Raw genomic sequence first — 19874 nt, 5'->3', positions numbered from 1 at the left:
GTTTCATTCTTAGGGAAATATTAATTTGGGACATTTTAAAACGGGTCCCTTTGAGGGTTGGGAATCCCTGTCAAAGAAAGATGAAAAGATGACCCGTGACTGCTGCTGTGCTGTGTGACACGGGAGGCTGGGACACGGTGAGCCCAGCATGGGAAAAGGGGATATGAAGCCTCAGCAAACCATTCAGTGACCCTCGGGCCGGTGACTGGCTGGAAATGTTCCTTCATCTTGACCTTTGTAATACTCAGAGCTGTTCTGGGATTATGAGTATTTTTTCTGTATGTTTTGTAATATTGTTGGGAAGCTCTAAGAACTGGAGTGTAACAGTAGTCGTCGAATAAACTACTGTGATAGGTTCTGAACCTGTATTTTTGAGTTGCAGAAATCAGGCCTACAGGTTTCTTTTTTGTAGTTTAATACATCAGTAAAGATTTCAGTATTTAATACACGGGTTTATTATATCTAAGTAACCCCTAGTTATCTTACCTACATTTAAAGTACCCCCCAGAAGGCTAGAATGGGCACCGCAGTGCTCCGTTAGAGGTAGGGATGTCCGTATGGACTCACATTTATTTTATTCCAGCGTTATTATAGATAGATTCAGAACAATTGTAGATGTGTGTGCATACATGGGTTGTACTTACGTGTGTTGCCTTGCTCTTTCTGCTGGGAGGGCCTAGCAGCGGTGAGACGCCCCAGGAGCAGCGAGCACACCCAGCAGCCAGACCTTGGCCTCTAAATGCCATCCTCCAATAAAAGAAACCAGGGCTCCTTAGAGAGATTGCTGACTCTAGGGCTGGGACAGGGAAAATAAAAGAGGAGTCCGGGCATCTTATAATGCCAGAAAGCAAGGAAGTACTCGAAAAAGAAGGGAAGAGGCTGGGGGTATGTCAGAGGGACACAGAAGCCAGCCTGAAAGATCTCCCAGTGGCCAAAGCCGGGACAGTTTGAGCAATAAGCTAACCTAGTATTGGATTGTGACCAAAGTGTAAAGTGTTTGTGGATATAAATAAATGGCTTATATGGATACAAACAAACTCAGAAAGACAGATCTTCCTTATAGGAGCACTCCAAATAATATATGTGGATACTCCCACCCACATCCACAAGGTAGAGCTTTATTCCCTTTTCCTTGAGTGTGGGCTGGACTCACTGACGTACTTCCAAACAATGGAGTATGGAAACAGAAGAATTGTGACTTTATCAAAGCAAACCTGGCAGACCCTACCTTCACCAAAGATCAGGGTCCGCATCAGCAGGACGTCAGACACTACCCGTGTCATATGACGAGCCCTTGCCTCTGTGATATTCTTCCTGAAAATTCATGACTCCCGTCCGATCATTAGAAAACACATCAGACTACCTGAATAGAGGGACATCTACAAAGCACGTGTCCGGTGTTCCTCAAAACCACGGACGCTGTGAAAATAAGGGCCGTAGAGAAGATCGCCACAGCCGAGGAGAGGAAGGGCGTGGAACAGCCAGAGGTGGCGTGGCGCCTGCAGCTGGATCCCAGAGCTGGAAAGGGACGTTAACTGTCACGGCAAGTCTGTTTCAAGTCTGTAGCTGAGTTCGTCGTGACGTACCAGTGAGTGTCTGAGTTTTGACGGGTGCACTGTGGATCCGTGAGATGTCGGTGTTAAGGGAAACCAGACAAAGGGTTTATGGGAGGCCTACTACTGCAACTCATCTGTAAATCTAAAAGTATCCAAAATTTTCAAAAATGCATTTTTTAGGGGCTCCTGGCAGGCTTGACCAGTGGAGCATGCAACTCTTGATCTTGGGGGTGTGATTTCAAGTGCCACGTTGGGTGTGGAGGTTACTTAAAAATCTTTAAGATGCCTTTAAAAACAAGGGGGGGTCCCATCGGTATAACTGGGTAAAGAAAGCCTTGCCGCTTTAAAAAATGTCCTATAGTAGTTTATCCCATCCCCACGAGGAACAAAAGGATGGTGATGTCTCCTCTTTCCACGAGAGAAAATTGAGGTGCAGCGTGGTCATTATTTGAAAGTCACGCGGCCACAGGACTAACCCTGCAGCTCTCGGCTCTGTCCCGTGTTCCTTGCAGCCTGTCACAGCTGCCCGGTCTAAAAATGCCGCTTCTGCTAAAAGGGGTGCGGGACGGGCTCGTGAAGAGGCTGAATGAATCACGAGCCAGACTGTCGCTGCAGAGCCATCGGAACTCTTTACTTCCTGTCTGGGGCGCAGGCGTGCGTGTGCGTGTGTCTTGAATGTCGTGGGAAGGACCTGTGTGGCGCCGCAGAGTCCTCGTTCCCCGAAACCATGCAGGTAAACGGGCCGCTTTAGAGACCCGCAGGGCGCAGAGGCAGACCCGTGGGAAGACACCCCAGCTCGTCAGCCGGGAGAAGAAGAAAGCAGCAAGCAGCGAGGAGGTAAGATTCGACGGGCGCGACAAAGTGGTGTCTGCTTCGTTGCGGAGAGCGGCGCAGGTGGGCAGATTTTGAATAGTTTTCAAGTTCAGCCGGGTCGGACTCGGCTGTGCGCGTGAGAAGGGAGCGTGCGGCCCGGGGTTGCCGACACAGCTCGTGCGGCCAGGCCTGGCGTCGTTCGCAGGAGCTAATGTCTCGTGCGGCCGGGCACGCAGGTGCACGGAGGGCTCGTTCTCGAGGAAGGAGGTGGGGGCTCAGAGCGGCGGCTCCCGAGGGTGGCCCCGGACCAGAAGCCTCAGCGTCACCTGGGAACATGCTAGACGCACAGCCCGGCCTTCGAAGCAAAACAGACTCTGGGAACAGGGCCCACCCTTCTGTTTGAAGAAGCCCTCCTGGGGATTCTGATGGCACCTCGGGTGTGGGAACCGCTGGATGGGCGGAAGCCTCCTGTGGGGCGGCATCCGCAGCGAGGGACCAGCACCGTGGGCAGCGCGCACACCCTCCCCCACGGAGGGGACGCCCGCGCCACCCGGAGCTTCTCCCCCCCCCGGGGAGGAGGGAGCTGCTGTGCGGACCTCGCCTTGCCCCAGTCTTCAGAGCCACGGGTTGTAACGTGACTTGTCCACACTTCTCCAAGGGGTAGGGGGAAGAGTGGGAGAGCCTTCTGTGTAAGCAGCAGCTTGTTCTTTGGGCGAGGCAGACAGAGCCCTGACACTTCTAGACAAGAACTCCCAGCCGGGGGGCCGACCAGGCGGGAGCTCGTGGAACAGCCGGCTTTCCTCACCGGGACCCCCAGAGTCCACAGTGCTCGGGAAACAGGTGCTCTTGGCGTGCTGTCCCCGCAGCCTTGGGCTCACGGAGGACTAGCGGGGTCGCTTCGCTCAAACTGTCCTAAGGACAAGGGGCTGGGAATCCCTCAAAGCTGAGTCACTGCTGGCTTTGTTTGAAACTTCGTGGGAGAGAGCTGAGGCCAGCTTCATCAGCCCGCTAGAGCTACACATGTTTTGTTTTCTCTCTTCTCACCCCTCCCTCCCACACGTTCGTTTAAAAATCCAGTCTATTCAGATTGTGGAAATTACTCGTTGGCCAACAAACGAGGGCACGGGTGTGTTCACTAATGTTCAACGTCACCCCCAGTGCTTGGTACGTGGTAGGTGCTCAGTAAATGTTCGTGCGCGTAAGTGAATCCCAAATCTACTTTTTTACTCTAACCTAATCAGAACTTTTTTTTTTTTTGCCTCTAAGTAATTCTATTCCCCTTCTGCTGTGATCAATCATAATATACACTCCAGGCCATACGTATAGCTCTGCATTTGCCAAGTATCTTACAATACGGTTTCCACGCCACCCCAAAACTGTGCCACCAAAGCAAGCACAAAGTCGTTGCTTTTGACTTGCCAGTAATGGACCCGCGAAGGCCATCACTTCATCCACCGGGTAAGCTCTGTGGATGGAGCTGGGCGCTGGCCCTGCTCAGAGGAAAGGAAGTGTGATCAGAAGGTCTCTTCTGAGTCTCGGTCAACACAGTACAATCAGGTCTGTGCTCTACGGGCTGCCGGCTCAATCAATCATTTCCATTCGAGGCTGTTTCTTATTATTAATTATCACTGCCTTCCCCCTTTGGAGTTGAGAGGCTCAGAGATGCCATTATGTATGGTATAATTTTGTTAAGAGGCAAATAATTGCTTCTGAGTATCTTCACCAAGTGCTTCTTGGAGCAGCTTAATAACGTGAACGAGCTAACTGCATGGGGATGGCGCTGAACACAGCCCAGATCAAAAGCACACAGGAACCTTGGTGGCGGTCACAAAGTCACGGTGACTGTTAGTGTTCTGATCTGGAGACGCCGTGGTCTGTGTTCCGTGACCTCAGGGAGGGTCTGTCTCTGCAGGCTCCGTGCTGGGCAGGAGACGGGCGGGCACGAGAGGCTGACCTCACTGTGGCACTGCGGCCACCACGACGGAGCCACCTCCATGGGGCCAGGTGGCCGGGCGAGCACCCCGCCAGGGCGGCCCACAGCTGGGCGCTGCTCCCTGTGCCCTTCTGCCCCTCTGCGTGACATGGCAGGTTGTTGTTGGCCACCAGGCTCCAAACAAGTGCTCGAAACAAGTGAAATGGATTCTGAACACGCCTTTAACAGGTGCAAGTTATGTGGGCTTGCAGAAGAAACTGTCGGGAGGCGGCTATAGACGCTTCCCCCGTTTCGGTGGGACGCCGAAGGATCTGCAGGTGGTTGAATGGATGGCACGGCGGGGAATGTGCAGGGAGAGCTGATGCGAGCTCCACAAGGAAAATGCGCTGTTCTCCTTGGAGTCCAGCTAATTGAAGGGGAAGATTCCTCATCCCCTTCATTTGGAAGGGCTCCAAATAAGAGAGTCCCTCATTCTGCAAAGTGTCCCTCTTCTAACGGAGAGGGCAGGCTGTTAGGACTCAGTCCCACCCCTGAAGGCATCTCGTGTCTTCCGTTAGGGTCACAGGATGGCAACGACTGTGCAAGCGCATGACGTGCCCACTTGGGGTCCCTGCCTGTTGGTGACCGGGCCACCGAGATGCTCAGCAGCAGGGGCCTTGGTGTTTGTGGATCGTGTGTGTGTGTGTGAGTGCACACTTGGCACAAAGACGTCTGTCACTTTTAAAGGGGAAGGATTTTTCCTTTAGTGTTGTTCCCGGAAATAGCTTTATTAAAAAATAATGTCACGATTTTTTGAACAGCAGTCTTCCCCTTCTGGCTTTGTGGTTTAGTAAAGTGGAACCAGTTTGACACCCGGTCCTGAAAATTTTCCTGTGAAACACGTATCTACTGCCTTGTTACTGCAAGAAAATGTTCTCTTCCCAGGGGTGAACCTGACTCCTGTGTCTCTTCTCTTCCCACAAGGTCTCATACTCGTGTCATATAGTGGTTAAGCTCCAGGCCCCTGAGCCGGAGAGCCCCCCTCCCCGCCGCCTCAGTTTTCCCTTCTGTGAAAAGAGGGTAAGAACAGTACCGACCTCACGATTACTGTAGAGAGTAAATGGGTTAATATTTGTAGAGTGATGGAAACGGTGGCTGGCACTCTGTAAGTGTTAGTCCGCCTGCTGTTTTATTTCTTGTAGGATCAGTAAGCATCATTCACCGGTGTCGGGTTGTATAGTGAGGACGGCCAGGCACGCTGACCGAACACTTCTGGATTCTTCCTTTTCACGATTCGGATGGTTGTATTTTGGAAAACAGTTACGCCTTTAACAATTTGGGGGACAAATAGGTTGTCACAGATGCTCAGTCAATTCCTAGAGAATTCATTTGCCCGAAGATGATGATGATGATGGCTAACACATGTATCTGGAACTTATATGTTCTGAGCATTGGCAAATATTCATTTCATCCTCACGACAAGCCTTCAGGTAAGTACAGTTACCATCCCCAGTTGAGAGGTGAGGAAACTGAGGCACTTAAGGTCTTGTTCAAAGTTGTACACTTCCTCTGTCAGGGTTCTTAAGTACATACTGTCTGGTCCTGGCCCCCCTCTTCGACTTCACCTTCTGCTCTCCTCTCTGTGGTGGTCCAGCCACTGGCTTCGGTTCCTTGAATGCCCTGCCTCAGGGCCTTTGCATTTGCTAGTAACTCACTCCAGTTCTTGCAGACCTGGCTCCTTCTATTCTGGTGAAACTCAAGTGGCCCCTTTCCAGACTCATATAAATTGTAGTCCCGCCCTATGGTTCCTCTTCACATTATCCTGTTTGCTTCCCCTGCTAGAGCAGGAAGAGGCCTTTTTCTGACCGGTTTACTACTATCTGGCACAGCATTATTTAAAATTTGTTGAATAAATTTCGGTGCTAATGAGTTTCATAATGGTCTTAGCTCCTTCTCGCGTGTTTGCATGCAGCCCAAATCGTGTGTCTGCGTGTGTGCACACAGGTGGGTATAAATGCGTGAATGGGGAGGGAGAGAGAGATTCTCATCTCAGTACCGTGGTACAGAATCACAGGCCTCTCTGAGTTACAGTCCTAGCTCCGACGGTGACGGCCTGATGTTTTTCTTAGGGGTGAAGCACCTAGTTGCACTGGGCTCTGAGAAGACTGTCACGCGTTAAAGGACATGTGTAAGGGTCTCAGCCAGCAAATGATCAACAGATGAAATCTTTTTTTTTTTTTAATTTGGGTAAAACAGATACTACTCTAAAAAGTACATATATTTACATACGTGTATCTTTTATACACACACATCTCCCTCTCTTCCACTGATTTAAATCGTATTCATTTCATTTATTTGTTCTAGGGGCCTCCCTATCAGATCTCTCCAAGGCTTCCGTTGGGGAATTTGGCAAAGAGATGGGGTGCCAGGAACCGGAAACCAGGACTTTGACAAAAAGGGATTTTCTGTTCCTTTAGCTGAGAGCTTTGGGCCACCGTAGATGCCCCAGGTCTTGGGTGAGGTGTGAGATTCACTGCCACGTTGGAGAAATCTGGCCTGGACGGACCTGTGTAGTTTGGTTAGGCTGATGATGGTGTTTCGGATGCCGGTCCTGCAGCTTGACGAGGCCACGTGTTAACTGCTCTTCTGGAACACGACCTCACTATCACCTGTTCTGCCCTAGATAACCAGTTCAGGATGTCCATCCTAGAACGTCTGGAGCAGATGGAGAGGAGGATGGCGGAGATGACGGGGTCCCAGCAGCACAAACAGGGGAGCGGAGGAGGCAGCAGCGGAGGGGGAAACGGGAGCGGGAACGGAGGAAGCCAGGCTCAGGTACGGGCGTGCACTGACCATCACCTTTCACTCTGTGCTTTATTGATCACAAGTCCCTTGTCTGGTGCTGGTGTCATTCCTGGATTAGTCCCAGGGAGTGCTTTATAATCCCGTGCCCCTAAATTTTGAAATCTGTGTAATAACAGAAGCCTTGAACGGTGGGGCTTCTCGGTTGTTGACCTCCCTGAGCCTTAAATCATTGCTGCTGATCCCAGAATTCAGTGCTGCTGCCTGGCGGTGTGGCTCGAGGACATCCACTTAGAAAACAGGCCCAGTGTCGACTCAGAGTTCGGTTGGACTCTATTTTGTATTGTGGATTCCATATCTATTTTAAATATAAATATAAAGCATGATCCAACTCGGCCATTCATAAAGCCTTTTATAAAGTCAAGAAGATCAATATCAGAAGCTCCCAGAGAAGCCGTTTCTGGAATTACTTGGTGTCGGACCACATTAGCCCTGCTATCCTGTTTCACATCTGCTTTCTCATAAATTCCAGGAAGAATTGGCCAAATGCAGGGACGTCACTACATATTTTTTTAGAGTCCCATTAGTCTTGAAGGCTTTATATAAGTTTTATTTACGGGTCTCATTTTGAGAAATGGCCTGGGCAGAAATTATTTTTCAGGAGACCCTAGAGACAAATTTTCAAAGGATGGATAGCATTCCCCTCTCTCTCTCTCCTACTGAGTTATTATTCCCTGCAAACCCCGAGCACTTTCCCCTCTTTCTTCAAGATTAATGATGATTTCCTGTGAACAATTGCATTTTTAAGTGAAACGTGTGAGTTTTATGTTCCTTGTAAATATCAAGTGTTAATAATGTTTTAATACCAAATGTTAATATTTTGAAACCGAAGCGTTTTATGGACCACACCCCAAAACCAAACAACCCCTTCTTCCCCAAATGTTCTTATTTCTTACCTGCCTTCAGAAGTCCAAGGGAAGACTTGGTGCACAGTAAAATATTATTAAGGCCACAACAGGCTTCTTGTTCACCTAGACTCCTACATTTTAGAAAAGAAGTAATCGTTGTTTGTTGTATCTCATGGCTCAAATCAGGGATTCCCATGAAAACCTTCTGTCACCAGAGTTTGCATCAAGGGAATGGAATATACTGTCCTTTTACAGCTCAACCATTCGGTAACTGGCCTACTACAACCTGATCCCATGTTAACTGCTATTGAAGACTCTTCTGTCAATTTAAGGTGGCCTCGATACATATCTGGGTCCACCTTTCGTGATAAAAATGCAGCTCTTTTTGTGAATGCAAAAAAATTTCCCTCCCTGCTCACTAACCCGTAATTTTCACGTGCTCATGAATATGTCTGTCTGATGCATCGGGAGCAGCTCTTGCCTGTCCTTTCCGAGTCAAGGTCGTCCTTCCGCACGTTGGGATCACCCACCTTTAAGATGTTTTGACAGCTCTGGCGAGGATGACAGTGTATCGGTCACCCACCTTTTTATTTTTGCAAGGTGTTTTTCCAGACTGAAAAGAAGGAACAACAGTACTTCCATAGTAATTGAATTTTGTGGACTTTATTGCTGGAAAAAAAAGACTTTCTAAATAATACCAGAAATAAGAATCAGGCTAGAAGTATCCTTTATTTGGGGAGGATGTTAAACACAGAACTGCCGATAAATGAATGTAGTTGAGGTTACTACATTCGATTTTATGTTTCTTGCTTTACAACTGAATCGAGAGAAGAAAGCCATAGTTAAAATTAGTGAATTTCTCTTCCCCGTGTGCCTCTATCGTTATTAATATCACTTAGATTTGAAGGTCCCTAAAGCTTTCCCCAAAGGATGGGATTGTCACTAGACTTTTTAAAGTGCTTCTTTGCGGGGCGGGGGGGAGAAAAGATCCCCATCTAAGTGACTTAATTCTCCTTCGGGAGGAGCAGGGAGGCAGAGGTCTGGGTGTGTCCCCAGATGCCAGAATTGGGACAGCCACCCTGCTTTTCTCTCCTAGTAGTCTACGGTCCACAACGTGTACTTCAGCTGGAGGCTAGTGGCACTTTTTTAGCGGTGTATGCTTTCCCCGAAACGGATCAGCATGATGCTCATAATCCGCGTGTCAGCTGTAGTTGACTCCGGTGTTCTCAGCATTACGGAAGGTCACCCCGTGCCACACGCGTGGATGCGTGCCGCCGAGCTGAACCTCGCGAACTCTAGTCTGTTTCGCGATGCCCCTTTGTGCACGGTTTTGTGTTTCCTGTTCTGAGCGGCTAATCGTAAAGCATTTTGTTTCTCCTACGTGAAAAGGTTGACTTGGCGGAGGGCCCTGGGTCCGCGGTGGTAACACACACTTCCTCCTCCTAGTGTGCCTCTGGCCCCGGGACGCTGGGCAGCTGCTTCGAGAGCCGTGTGGTTGTCGTGTGTGAGAAGATGATGAGCCGCGCCTGCTGGGCCAAGTCCAAGCACTTGATCCACTCAAAGACTTTCCGGGGAATGACCCTCTTGCACCTGGCTGCTGCCCAGGGCTACGCCACCCTCATCCAGACCCTCATCAAATGGCGGTAAGGCCGCGGTGCGGACGGCTAGTGGGCACCCTTGCCCGTCAGCTCGCACCTTCCTCTTGGGCGATTCCACTGGTGGAGAGAAATCTGGCCATTCAGTGAGCTTGACAGCCTGTGAGCAAAGGGCTTTCTCGGAGGACAGTTCCCAAGGGAATCTTACACGAACTTCTGCCCAAGAAATGGCGAGCGAGACGTTGCACTCTGCTTTCCTCGGGGCTCGTAATCCGAACCGCCCTGTGAAATCAGGGACTCTATCTTCTTCACATCAGGGATGTTGGATGCCCACTTTGGTTTCATCTTTGTGGGTTTGATAACATTCTAGTATTTCTTGGACGTTGATTAACTGTGCGGTAATTTCTGGTACCATCCCTTACAGCACAAAGCACGCAGACAGCATCGATTTGGAACTGGAAGTTGACCCCTTGAATGTGGACCACTTCTCCTGTACTCCTCTGGTAAGGCATGGGTTCATTTAATCCCTGAGCCGTTTTTCTAAACTGGCATGGGGATGCGGTAAGGTCTTATGGCCCCATGGAGATGGTCAGCAAGGACCAACTTGTCCATTGGCGGGAATAGCAAAAGCGGAGGATGTTTTTTAACTTGTGCTGAGAAAGCTTGCTGTTTTCCTTGTTTTAGATGTGGGCGTGTGCTCTCGGGCACTTAGAGGCTGCTGTCGTGCTGTACAAGTGGGACCGTCGGGCCATCTCCATTCCGGACTCTCTAGGAAGGCTGCCCTTGGGGATCGCCAGGTCGAGGGGTCATGTGAAATTAGCGGAGTGTCTGGAGCACTTGCAGAGAGATGAGCAGGCTCAGCTTGGACAGAACCCCAGAATCCACTGTCCTCCGAGCGAAGAGCCCAATACAGATAGCTGGATGACCCAGTGGCACGGTGAAGCCATCCACTCACCGGAAGTACCCAAAGGAGTCACCGTCATTGCAAGTACCAATCCAGGTAAAAATGCAAAATGATTACATCTCGGAACTTGGCACATTTCCCATTTGCTTTCGTGCAGCAACCCTCAGAAAAGTCCGCAGGATATTCACATACGTTTAAGGGTTTGGTTTTTGGGGTTTTTGGGATTTTTTTTTTTTTATGTTTCCGATTTTTCTTTTAGCTGTAAGAATGCCTACTGCTTCCCCCCTACCCCTCCCAGAAATAAATGCAGAAAGTAGAAAAAAAAAATCTGTGTCCATTTAAGAAAGAAACACAGATTTTGGAGGACTGACTGAATACAGTATATGCTGCTGGGGAATATTTAAATGTTAGGGGCGCATCTTGAGTTCCCGCTTTGCACTTTGTGTCTCTCAGGCAATAGAGAAAGTGTTAATTCTTTAGGGTTCCTAACTTTATCGCCTGTCCTGACTGTCCTTTCTACTGTACTTTTCAGAGCTGAGAAGACCTCGTTCTGAACCCTCTAATTACTACAGCAGTGAGAGCCACAAAGATTATCCAGCTCCCAAAAAGCATAAATTGAACCCTGAGTCCTTCCAGGCAAGGCAGCAGAAACTGCTCTCCACTGCACTGAGTCTGGAACAGCCAAATATCAGGAAGCAGAGCCCTAGTTCTAAGCAGTGTGTCCCTGAGACAATCAGCCCCAGTGAAGGAGTGAGGGACCGCGTCCGGGAAACCTCCCCTCCCGTTCCAGAGACTGCACGACTCCAAGCCTCTGGATCTCAGCCCGTAGTAAAGTGGAGTCCCAAAGATCTTTACATTGGTGTGTCTACAGTACAGGTGACTGGAAATCCGAAGGGGACCAGTGTAGGAAAGGATGCCGCACCTTCACAGGTGCGTCCACGGGAACCAATGAGTGTCCTGATGATGGCTAACAGAGAGGTGGTGAATACAGACATGGGGCCCTACCGTGATAGTGCAGAGAGCGAGGAGTGCACACAGCCCATGGATGACATCCAGGTAAGCACGGACCAGGTAAGCCCGCAGAGGCCGGGGTGGCCGTCAGAGCGCCCCCCCCCCCCCCCCACGTCTTTACAGCCGGTTCCCGCAGGTCGTGTGATTTGCTCACCAGCAGACGTTTGGAAGTGTGTTCTGACTCATGAGAGTGTTGGGGTGTCTCCTCTGCTCGGGCCACGTTTTCATTCAGAGGATCCAACGTCGTAAATGGGGCCTGAACGCCAGGGACCTGGCTCTCTGCAGAGCCCTCCCCTCCTCCCACCAGCTCCTCAGAGCTCACCCGGGGCCCTCCAGTCATCTTCCGCTTCCCTCTGCATCCGGGGAGACTGGTTTCCTATTTAAGTACCGGTTTAATAGAGTCACAGCCCAGGAACGTCTAGAACAGGAGGCCTGTGGATAGGATTCTTAAATGACCTAAGTGACATGAGGACAGCTGTCATCTGGCTGTGGTAAAAGCATATGTGGCGTGAGGTGCAGCAAAACAGCCCTAGAGCCAATAATTGGCCGTCCTTGTGTTAAGCCTAGAAACGCCAGGATCCCTGGGGCCCCTGGGTGGCTCAGTCGGTTAAGCGTCCGACTTCGGCTCCTGTCGTGATCTCACAGTTCGTGAGTTCAAGCCCCACGTCGGGCTCTCTGCCATCAGCACAGAGCCCGCTTCGGATCCTCTGTTTCCCTCTCTCTGCCCACAGCCCCCTCAAAAATAAATAAACAAACAAACAAAAAAATAACACCTCCAGAATCCTCTTGGGGCATCAAGCTTGCAATAAATTAAGAGAATATTTACTGAAGTAAACTTGAGGTTAAGCTATTAAGCAAGCTAATGCCCCTAAATAAAGTATTCCTTCTGTATTTTAGGAGAGGACCAAATGAGCAGCCTGAGTGGGAGTTTGGCCTCCTCTCTTTCCAAGTTCCTCTAGAACCCGAAACAAATGTCACAGGGAAAAACCCCCACGAGAAATTCAATAGGGCACCAGGCCTGTCGAAATGCCAGAGGAGGGAGGGGTCTGGAGGTCCCCCGTCCTGGCCAGCGTTCCTGGGGAGACGTCCGGCTGCTGAGCAGCTCCCCTCTGTCCTGCTTTGAGCACAGTGAAGAGCCCGTGTGCTCCCGTTCCTCATGGGTGGGCCGGGGGTTCCACCACCGACCTGCCGACCCCTACAGGCGTGGGAGGCTGCCTGAGAAATCAAAGAATTTTTTAGGTAAGGGGTTGGCAGAGTTTTCCCGTAAGAGTTTTACCATTGGCCAAATGGTAAATATTCTAGGCTTTGTGGACCCTCTAGACTGTCGTGACTATTTAATCTGCTTTTAGAGCACAAAGGCAGCCTTAGATAATATCAGAGTGTTGGGCGCCTGGGTGGCTCAGTCAGTTGAGCGTCTGACTCTTCTGCTCAGGTCATATCTCACGGCTCCTGAGTTCCAGGCCCGCTTTGGGCTCTGTGCTGACGGTGCAGAGCCTGCTTGGGATTCTCTCGCTCTCTCCCTCTGGTTCTGCCCCCTTTCCTCCACCCCCTCAAAGTAAATAAATAAACTTTAAATAAATAAATAAGAGTCAGTGTGGCTATGTGCCAATAAAACTTTATTTACACAACCAGCTGCTGGCTCTGGCTATACCGTGTATCAGTACTAAGCAGTCTAGGATAGTATTTATAAACATAAATGTAAACATAATAATAAATCAGCAGACAGTGAAAATTGGCAGCTCAACGTGTTGAGCATCTAGAATAGTGCTGTTCACTGGAACTTTCTGCGGTAATGAAACGTTCTGTGTCTGTATGTCCCGTTACAGCAGCCCCTGGCCGGTTTGGTACCTAGTGCTGAAAACGTAGCTGGTGTGACTCAGGAGCTGGATTTCTGATTTTACATCATTTTAATGAACTTAAGTTTAATAGCCTTTGGGTACCAGAGCTCCTTGTGGCAGCTGGCCTTTGCTAAAACAGAATTGATGCAGGAAATACAAAATAACCCGAGAAATTCTACTTTACATTTTCACTGAGTCTTGAGAGAATGATATTCCGCTAAATCAAGAGCATGTATCTACGAAAAAGCAACAGCCTCAAGAAGTATTCCGACCAAATGAAAAAATACCATTGAAAAATAATGAAGTAATTCAAGAAATGGCAAGGCGGAGTTCACGGAGGACTGAAAAATAAAACCAGTTAAAACTGATCAGTCTGAGTACTTAGCGATAACGTGACTGTGTGTACAAGGCACTTGTTAAGAAGGGATTCTTTACATAGAGGAAGAGTCATATTTTAAAACTAACCTATAACTAATACTCTGATTATTTTAACAACACCAGAGAGGTGGGGTGAAGGGTGTTGTAGCAGCTGTCTTGTTTAGGGAGGATCACAGATTTCGTTCCACTCGTGTCATTGATAGGTAAGTGGAGGCTGAAATTCGCTTGTCAGGAACGTCAGCTTCCTAACATCAGCTAGACTGCATAAAAACAAGTGACAGAATTTCTAAGTTATTGGAAGGGGGGAAAAAAGGAAAGTGTGACCCACTTGGGGAAAAGTTCAGGAAAAACTGCAACAACAGAAATAAGCAGAAAACATAAAATTACAGGAGTATTTTCAAACGCGATTCATTCCTCACTTTGCCAACTGACAATTCTATTAAAAGATTCTCAGTTTGGGTTAAAAAAAAAAAAGAAGGCGGCAGAATATACTCTACTGTATGCTGTTTGTAAAAGACAGAACTACAATGAAATCACACAGGAAGATCATGAAAACAAAGCCATAAAGCCCAGAAGCCACTGACAAAGATATAAAAGACAAATGAGTACAAAAGGAAAAAAGACACAAAGCACAATTCAAGGTCCACAGTATGGAGGTACCTTTTGTTGGAGAAGATAAAACCCTTATGGTGGTGGACTGCTGTGTAACTAAGCACACAGCTTCTAGATGTTAAAGCAAAAACCAATAAATACAAAGACATGTGGAAGCCTACCCGTAATCCTAAGGTGCCACTGACCTTTGCCTCAGAATGTGTCAGATTAAGTAGATACAGAAATGATGTAAAAACACGGAACTACACAATTAGAAAGCTGGCTTTCATACATAGATTTAATATATATGATAGATTTCATGCAGGATATGCTTGCATGTAATTATGCAGATGTATGTAATTAATAAACATAGCAAACATATATATGTGTATATATAATTGTTCTTTTTACATATCCCAGACACATTTGTGAAAATGGCTCATACGCTAGACCACAGCGAGAATTTGAGCAAAAACCCAAAGCTGCGCATTTAAAGGCTATCTTTGACCACAGTACGAGAAAAGTGGAATTGGATGACATGACTTTTTGGGTCCCGCTGCTTAGCACGTTATTATTTTGCTTAAAGTTATTTAAGTTTCCTTGCTTTTTGCAGCCCTCACGATAAAAAAAAAAACGTGCCATGTGGCATCCCAGAGCGTGGCAGTCGTGGTGATGCTAAGATGTTCTTACACTGATAGGTGTTTATAAAATGAAGGATTGTTGGGGGCCGTGACTACATGTAAAGTTATAACTTTGAGTCTCCAGAAATTCCACTTTGCTCGTAATAAAATACTCGAATACTTTCACGGAAAACGAATCAAGGTGGGACTTCTGGTGCTCAAGTCGCAAATGAAAGGCCAACATGGAAGGAAAGGAAAGGCAGTGATAGTTTTTCATTTTTATTCCTATCACAAGAATTATTCTTGTTTATTGAAAACTTGGGAAATTACCCACGTTTTTAACTCAAGATCCCATAAAATCCGCCCCCTCTAAGTGCCCCGTGTGGCGAATCCGGCCCCATGTAGAGTACCTCCGTCACACCCAGAAAGTTTCCCGTGCCCATTGGCGGTCACCTCTGCTCCCCTCCCAGCCCCAAGCAACCATTGATCTGATTTCTATCCCCAGAGCTTTGCTTTTTCTGGAAATCTCATGTCAATGGCATCATAAAATATGCAGGCTTCGGTGTGTGGCTTCTTGCACTTAGCGTACTGATTTTGAGGTTCATTCAGGTTGTCAGATAAGCATTTTATCACCTTTGTATGGGTCCCTGGAGAACACCTTAAAATCGCTTAAAACCTTAAACGGCTGTCTTCAATTTCCATTTTCAAGAGACGTGCAAGGAAATTTTTAAAAACAAGGCCATATCTCCAAGTCTGATCAGATACGTGGCAGCGCAGACTCTCAGTGAGGAGCCCTAATTGTATCTATTAGGAATGTATTTGGGGTGCGAGTATCAGCAGCCTAATGATTTATTTTTCTCACATGACAAGAAATGCACAGGTTCATTTGCTCGGTGACGCCATCAGGGACCGAGATTTTCCCCCGAGCGCTCTGTCCTTTTTGGCGAAATTCCTCCTGGCGCGTGTTGTTTCACGGTTACGACGTGGGTGCTGGAGCTTGTCTGTAGTCAAGGCAGGAAGAGGAGGGGACGAGCCCAGGGTGTTGATACTGTTCATCAGGAAAGCAGAAGCTTTGCCCCAAGCCCCGCAGCAGATGTCTGGAGAGGCTCGTTGTCCAGAAGCGGGTCCCATGTCCTCCCTTCCGTTCACAGGAAGGTGGGAAATCAAGCAGAGGATCATCTAACTGGCTTAGGTCAGCCATGAACTGTCCCCTCGGGTTGGCTCGGCGCTGCCCTCTAGAGGACTGGGGGTCTCTAGGCAAGGCCTTGCTGGGGGGGGGGGGCGGAGGGGGCATCCTTTAGGTTACCCATAGAGTCATCACGATAACATGTACCCAGGGACAGTTCCATTAAGTGGTTGATCCTAGATGCGAGCGGAGAGTAGGCACAAGGCAGAAGTCCCCTAAGATTTGACTAAAGGTTTCAGGCCAAACTATGATTTGGAGAGAATCAGGCGTCCGCACACTTGGGTGAGTTGTGTAAAACCTTACAGTGATACCGGGGTCCAGCGGATGGAGGTGGAGGCCCGCCCTCCCTTCGTTTCTCTTCCCATGGGTGGGCAGGGTCGGCGGGGGGCGGGGGGGGGGTGCTGGATAACGTCTGGGGTTCTCTTTTAACGTGAGTGTTTCTGTGACTTCCGGATTCCAGGTAAACATGATGACCTTGGCAGAGCACATCATCGAAGCCACGCCTGATCGAATCAAGCAGGAGAGTTTTGTGCCCACGGAGCCCTCGGCTTTGGAAAGAACAGACACTGCCACCATCAGCAGTACCATGAGCTGGCTGGCCAGTTACCTGGCCGATGTCGATCGTCTGCCAAGCGCTGCCCAGATCAGGTCCGTGGAAGTCCGCGGGCCACTGACCAGCGTGAACTCCCGGGCTCAGAGAAGGGCATGGGAGGCTCATTCAGTCTGATGAATGCTGTGTGATACGAGACCTCCCGATGGAAGGAAGGAAACTTTCAGGTCCCTCTTCCCCACCTCTTCCGTGACTTCTCTCCCCTTGTGCATGTGAGATCATGTCCCACGATGTTTCTCTCCCCCCAGTTCAATTGAAGTTTCGTCAAGGGCAGGAAAATGTCTTCAGTGGGCTTAGTATTTAGCATCGTGCTAAACTCGTAGCAGGTACTCGGTAGGAACTCACTCACTGAAGGACAGTTACAAGTACAGAGGATGTTTAGCAACTCGCTGCGCTGAAGGAAGGCATATTCTTGCTGGTGCGCAGTGGCTCTTGTCTCTTTACTCAGTATGTAATGGGTCATGCAGATCAGTCACCAGTCTCTCTCCCTTGTGTCTCCTCTTGTTTCAGAAGTGCGTATAACGAGCCTCTAACCCCTTCTTCTAATACCAGCTTGAGCCCTGTCGGCTCCCCAGTCAGTGAAATAGCTTTCGAGAAACCCAGCCTCCCCTCAGCAGCAGATTGGTCTGAATTCCTGAGCGCGTCTACCAGTGAGAAGGTTGAGAATGAATTTGCTCAGCTGACTCTGTCTGATCACGAGCAGAGAGAACTCTATGAAGCTGCCAGGCTTGTCCAGACCGCTTTCCGGAAATACAAGGTAGAGTAGAAGAGCGCTCTGATGTTGTGACGTTTCGTAAGGTGGGGGAGAATAGACGAAAGTCAGAATCATCCAAACTAAAACCTGATGCCATTTTTTTCTCCCACTATATATTCTATAGAATTGTTATTTGGACTTACTATGTCACAGGAAATTATTAATAATTTTCAGAAGCCTCAGTGAAATAAAACCGATCAGTAGTGCGATGTCAGCATCTCAGTTTATTCTTGGCAGTGATAATGGATATTTATCCTTTAGTTAACATTGAGTAAGTTGACACCTCCACCACAAGGAATTTATGACCCAAAGCAGGGATTTCTAACTGGATGGAGGCCTGGGACTGACCGTAGGTGGCCCGTGAACTCCTAAAATTTTATGGTGAAGCTTGTGTGCGTGCATTTTTGGTGGGACAGGGTCCGTGGCCTTCCATATTCTCAAAGGAGCCTTTGACCACCCTGAATAGGTGTTAAAAGCCAATCATCATCGATCCCACAGTAGAGCAGCCCGGGTTAGGTTAGGAACGATGACGGAGATCTGGCAGAGCGCATAAGGACAAATAGTACAATACCTGACTCGTTAAATACCTGGCAAATGAAGACTTTTAGGCCTCCTAACATCCAACTATTGTAGTTCTATTTAGAAGCAGGAATGGGAGATCTATTCTGTAAATTCATTTTTTTCCTGATTTGTGCTTCTAAATGATTATCACTGTATTTTGGTAAACCTGGGGTCTCGGAGAAAGTTACATGTGAGTAACAGTTCTATGTAAGTCTTAAAAAAGTTGAAATTTCTTACACTAAATCGTGGTTTTGCTTCACTTTACCCTTAAGGGCCGACCCTTGCGAGAACAGCAAGAAGTGGCTGCTGCCGTCATTCAGCGTTGTTACAGGAAATACAAACAGGTAAACCACGGCTTTGGGTCACAGTGGGAAGTGCGCCTTGTCCAAACAACAGGCCCCTGAGGATGTTAGCATGTGGTTTGGCCTAAGAGTACTATGTCCAGTGCCCGATTCAAAGACCAACTTTGAATTATGTTGACTAAAAAAACAAAACAAAACAAAAAACAAAGGAAAATATTCCAGTGGGGGAAGGAAAAAACTACCCCCAAAAAACATTTGCAGTTAAACTTATCCCACAGGGTAATTTTTGTTCATATGGTTGGCCTTCCGGTATGATCACCCAGCTGAGATGCTGATCTGGCACAAAGGAAGTTATCTGCATCTGAAGGGAGGATCTGTGTTCTAGTAATTTTGCCTACAGCCTCCGTAGCCATTAACTCCACTAGGGAGTTTGATGTGGTGGTCAGAGAAGGTGAACGGTGGCAGTTATCTTTGACCTTGAGTTGTATAAATTATATACTGTCCAGCCACTTTTCTTTTACACTTCCTCCCATCCGTTTTCACACGAAGACTTGTAAAATTCTGAAGAAGCTCAGAACATCTTAAACTGCTTTCGCATTCCTCAGTTAAGACGTGCAGGAAGAATTTCTAAGTGTTCTTTACACAGGGTTGCTGTTTCCAGAACAACCTGTAAGCTTACCTAACTGCCATCCCTTGGGAAAGGGAACTAACTAATGTGTACGGGGCCCCTAGGATGTACGAGATCTTTTGGGCACATCATCCCATCACGTGTGCTCTCTACAGTGATTGGAAGTAAATAACTTTATTTCTATTTTTCAACAAAGAAGCTGAGGCTCAGAGAAACTAAGTAAATATCAGACTTTCCTAACCACCTGGGTGGTTGGAAACCATACAAACTTGCCTAATTCAGTTTTGACTGGTCCATAGGATAAAGTTCAGGCCTGTCAGTAGGTTCTAGAACCTTCAATGAGACTATGCCATACGGAGGTTTTAAATGCTTATGTAAGGAATAGTGAATGCTGAGAAGTGGAAGTGTGGTACTATGTTCTCTTGCTACGATCCAGGGTTCACTTTGATTTCTGATATGGGTTGCCATTTTCTTGAGTTTCTCTAGGATTAGTGAAAGGGGGTGGGCTGGGAGGAGTCCTCGACTTATAGCCAATTGAGTTCATGATCCCAGAAAATGAAGGTTTATTGTGTAAACGCTGACACCACAGTACCTGGAGCTCTGCAGCAGGGAGCCATGCTCACATTAGAACAGATGCCACACAGAATCCACGTGTCAGGTCTGTGATTAAAACAGGTGTTTATTCCAAACATGAGTTCTGTTTTTGTTTTTTAAAACGCCCTCCCAGGGGCGCCTGGGTGGCTCAGTCGGTTGAGCATCCGACTTCGGCTCAGGTCACGATCTCACGGTTCGTGGGCTCGAGCCCTGCGTCGGGCTCTGTGCTGACAGCTCGGAGCCTGGAGCCCGCTTCGGATTCTGTGTCTTCCTCTCTCTCTGCCCCTCCCCTGCTCACGCCCTCTCTTTTT

The 19874-nt window shown here is 48.2% G+C and overlaps 1 protein-coding gene across 8 annotated transcripts in view; it reads left to right on the top strand.

The window, feature by feature from the left end:
- The window catches only part of CAMTA1 (calmodulin binding transcription activator 1), an 851930-nt gene that overhangs the window by 814117 nt on the left and 17939 nt on the right, over positions 1–19874 (top strand). For 6 of the 8 annotated variants that reach the window (XM_053899029.1, XM_053899031.1, XM_053899027.1 and 3 more), the window contains exons 13-20: positions 6965–7116; positions 9438–9634; positions 10011–10089; positions 10271–10586; positions 11023–11546; positions 16575–16762; positions 17235–17481; positions 18312–18383. In XM_053899029.1, the coding sequence (XP_053755004.1) occupies positions 6965–7116; positions 9438–9634; positions 10011–10089; positions 10271–10586; positions 11023–11546; positions 16575–16762; positions 17235–17481; positions 18312–18383 (1775 nt within the window). The remainder of the gene's footprint in view (positions 1–6964; positions 7117–9437; positions 9635–10010; positions 10090–10270; positions 10587–11022; positions 11547–16574; positions 16763–17234; positions 17482–18311; positions 18384–19874) is intronic. The other 2 variants (XM_053899033.1, XM_053899032.1) reach the window with 1 other exon arrangement.

Source organism: Panthera pardus, unplaced genomic scaffold (assembly GCF_024362965.1).
Source record: "Panthera pardus isolate Hobbes unplaced genomic scaffold, ASM2436296v1 HiC_scaffold_11, whole genome shotgun sequence".
NCBI lineage: Eukaryota > Metazoa > Chordata > Mammalia > Carnivora > Felidae > Panthera > Panthera pardus.
Note: the sequence above shows the minus strand (reverse complement) of the source record. Positions and strands in the feature narration are given on the sequence as shown.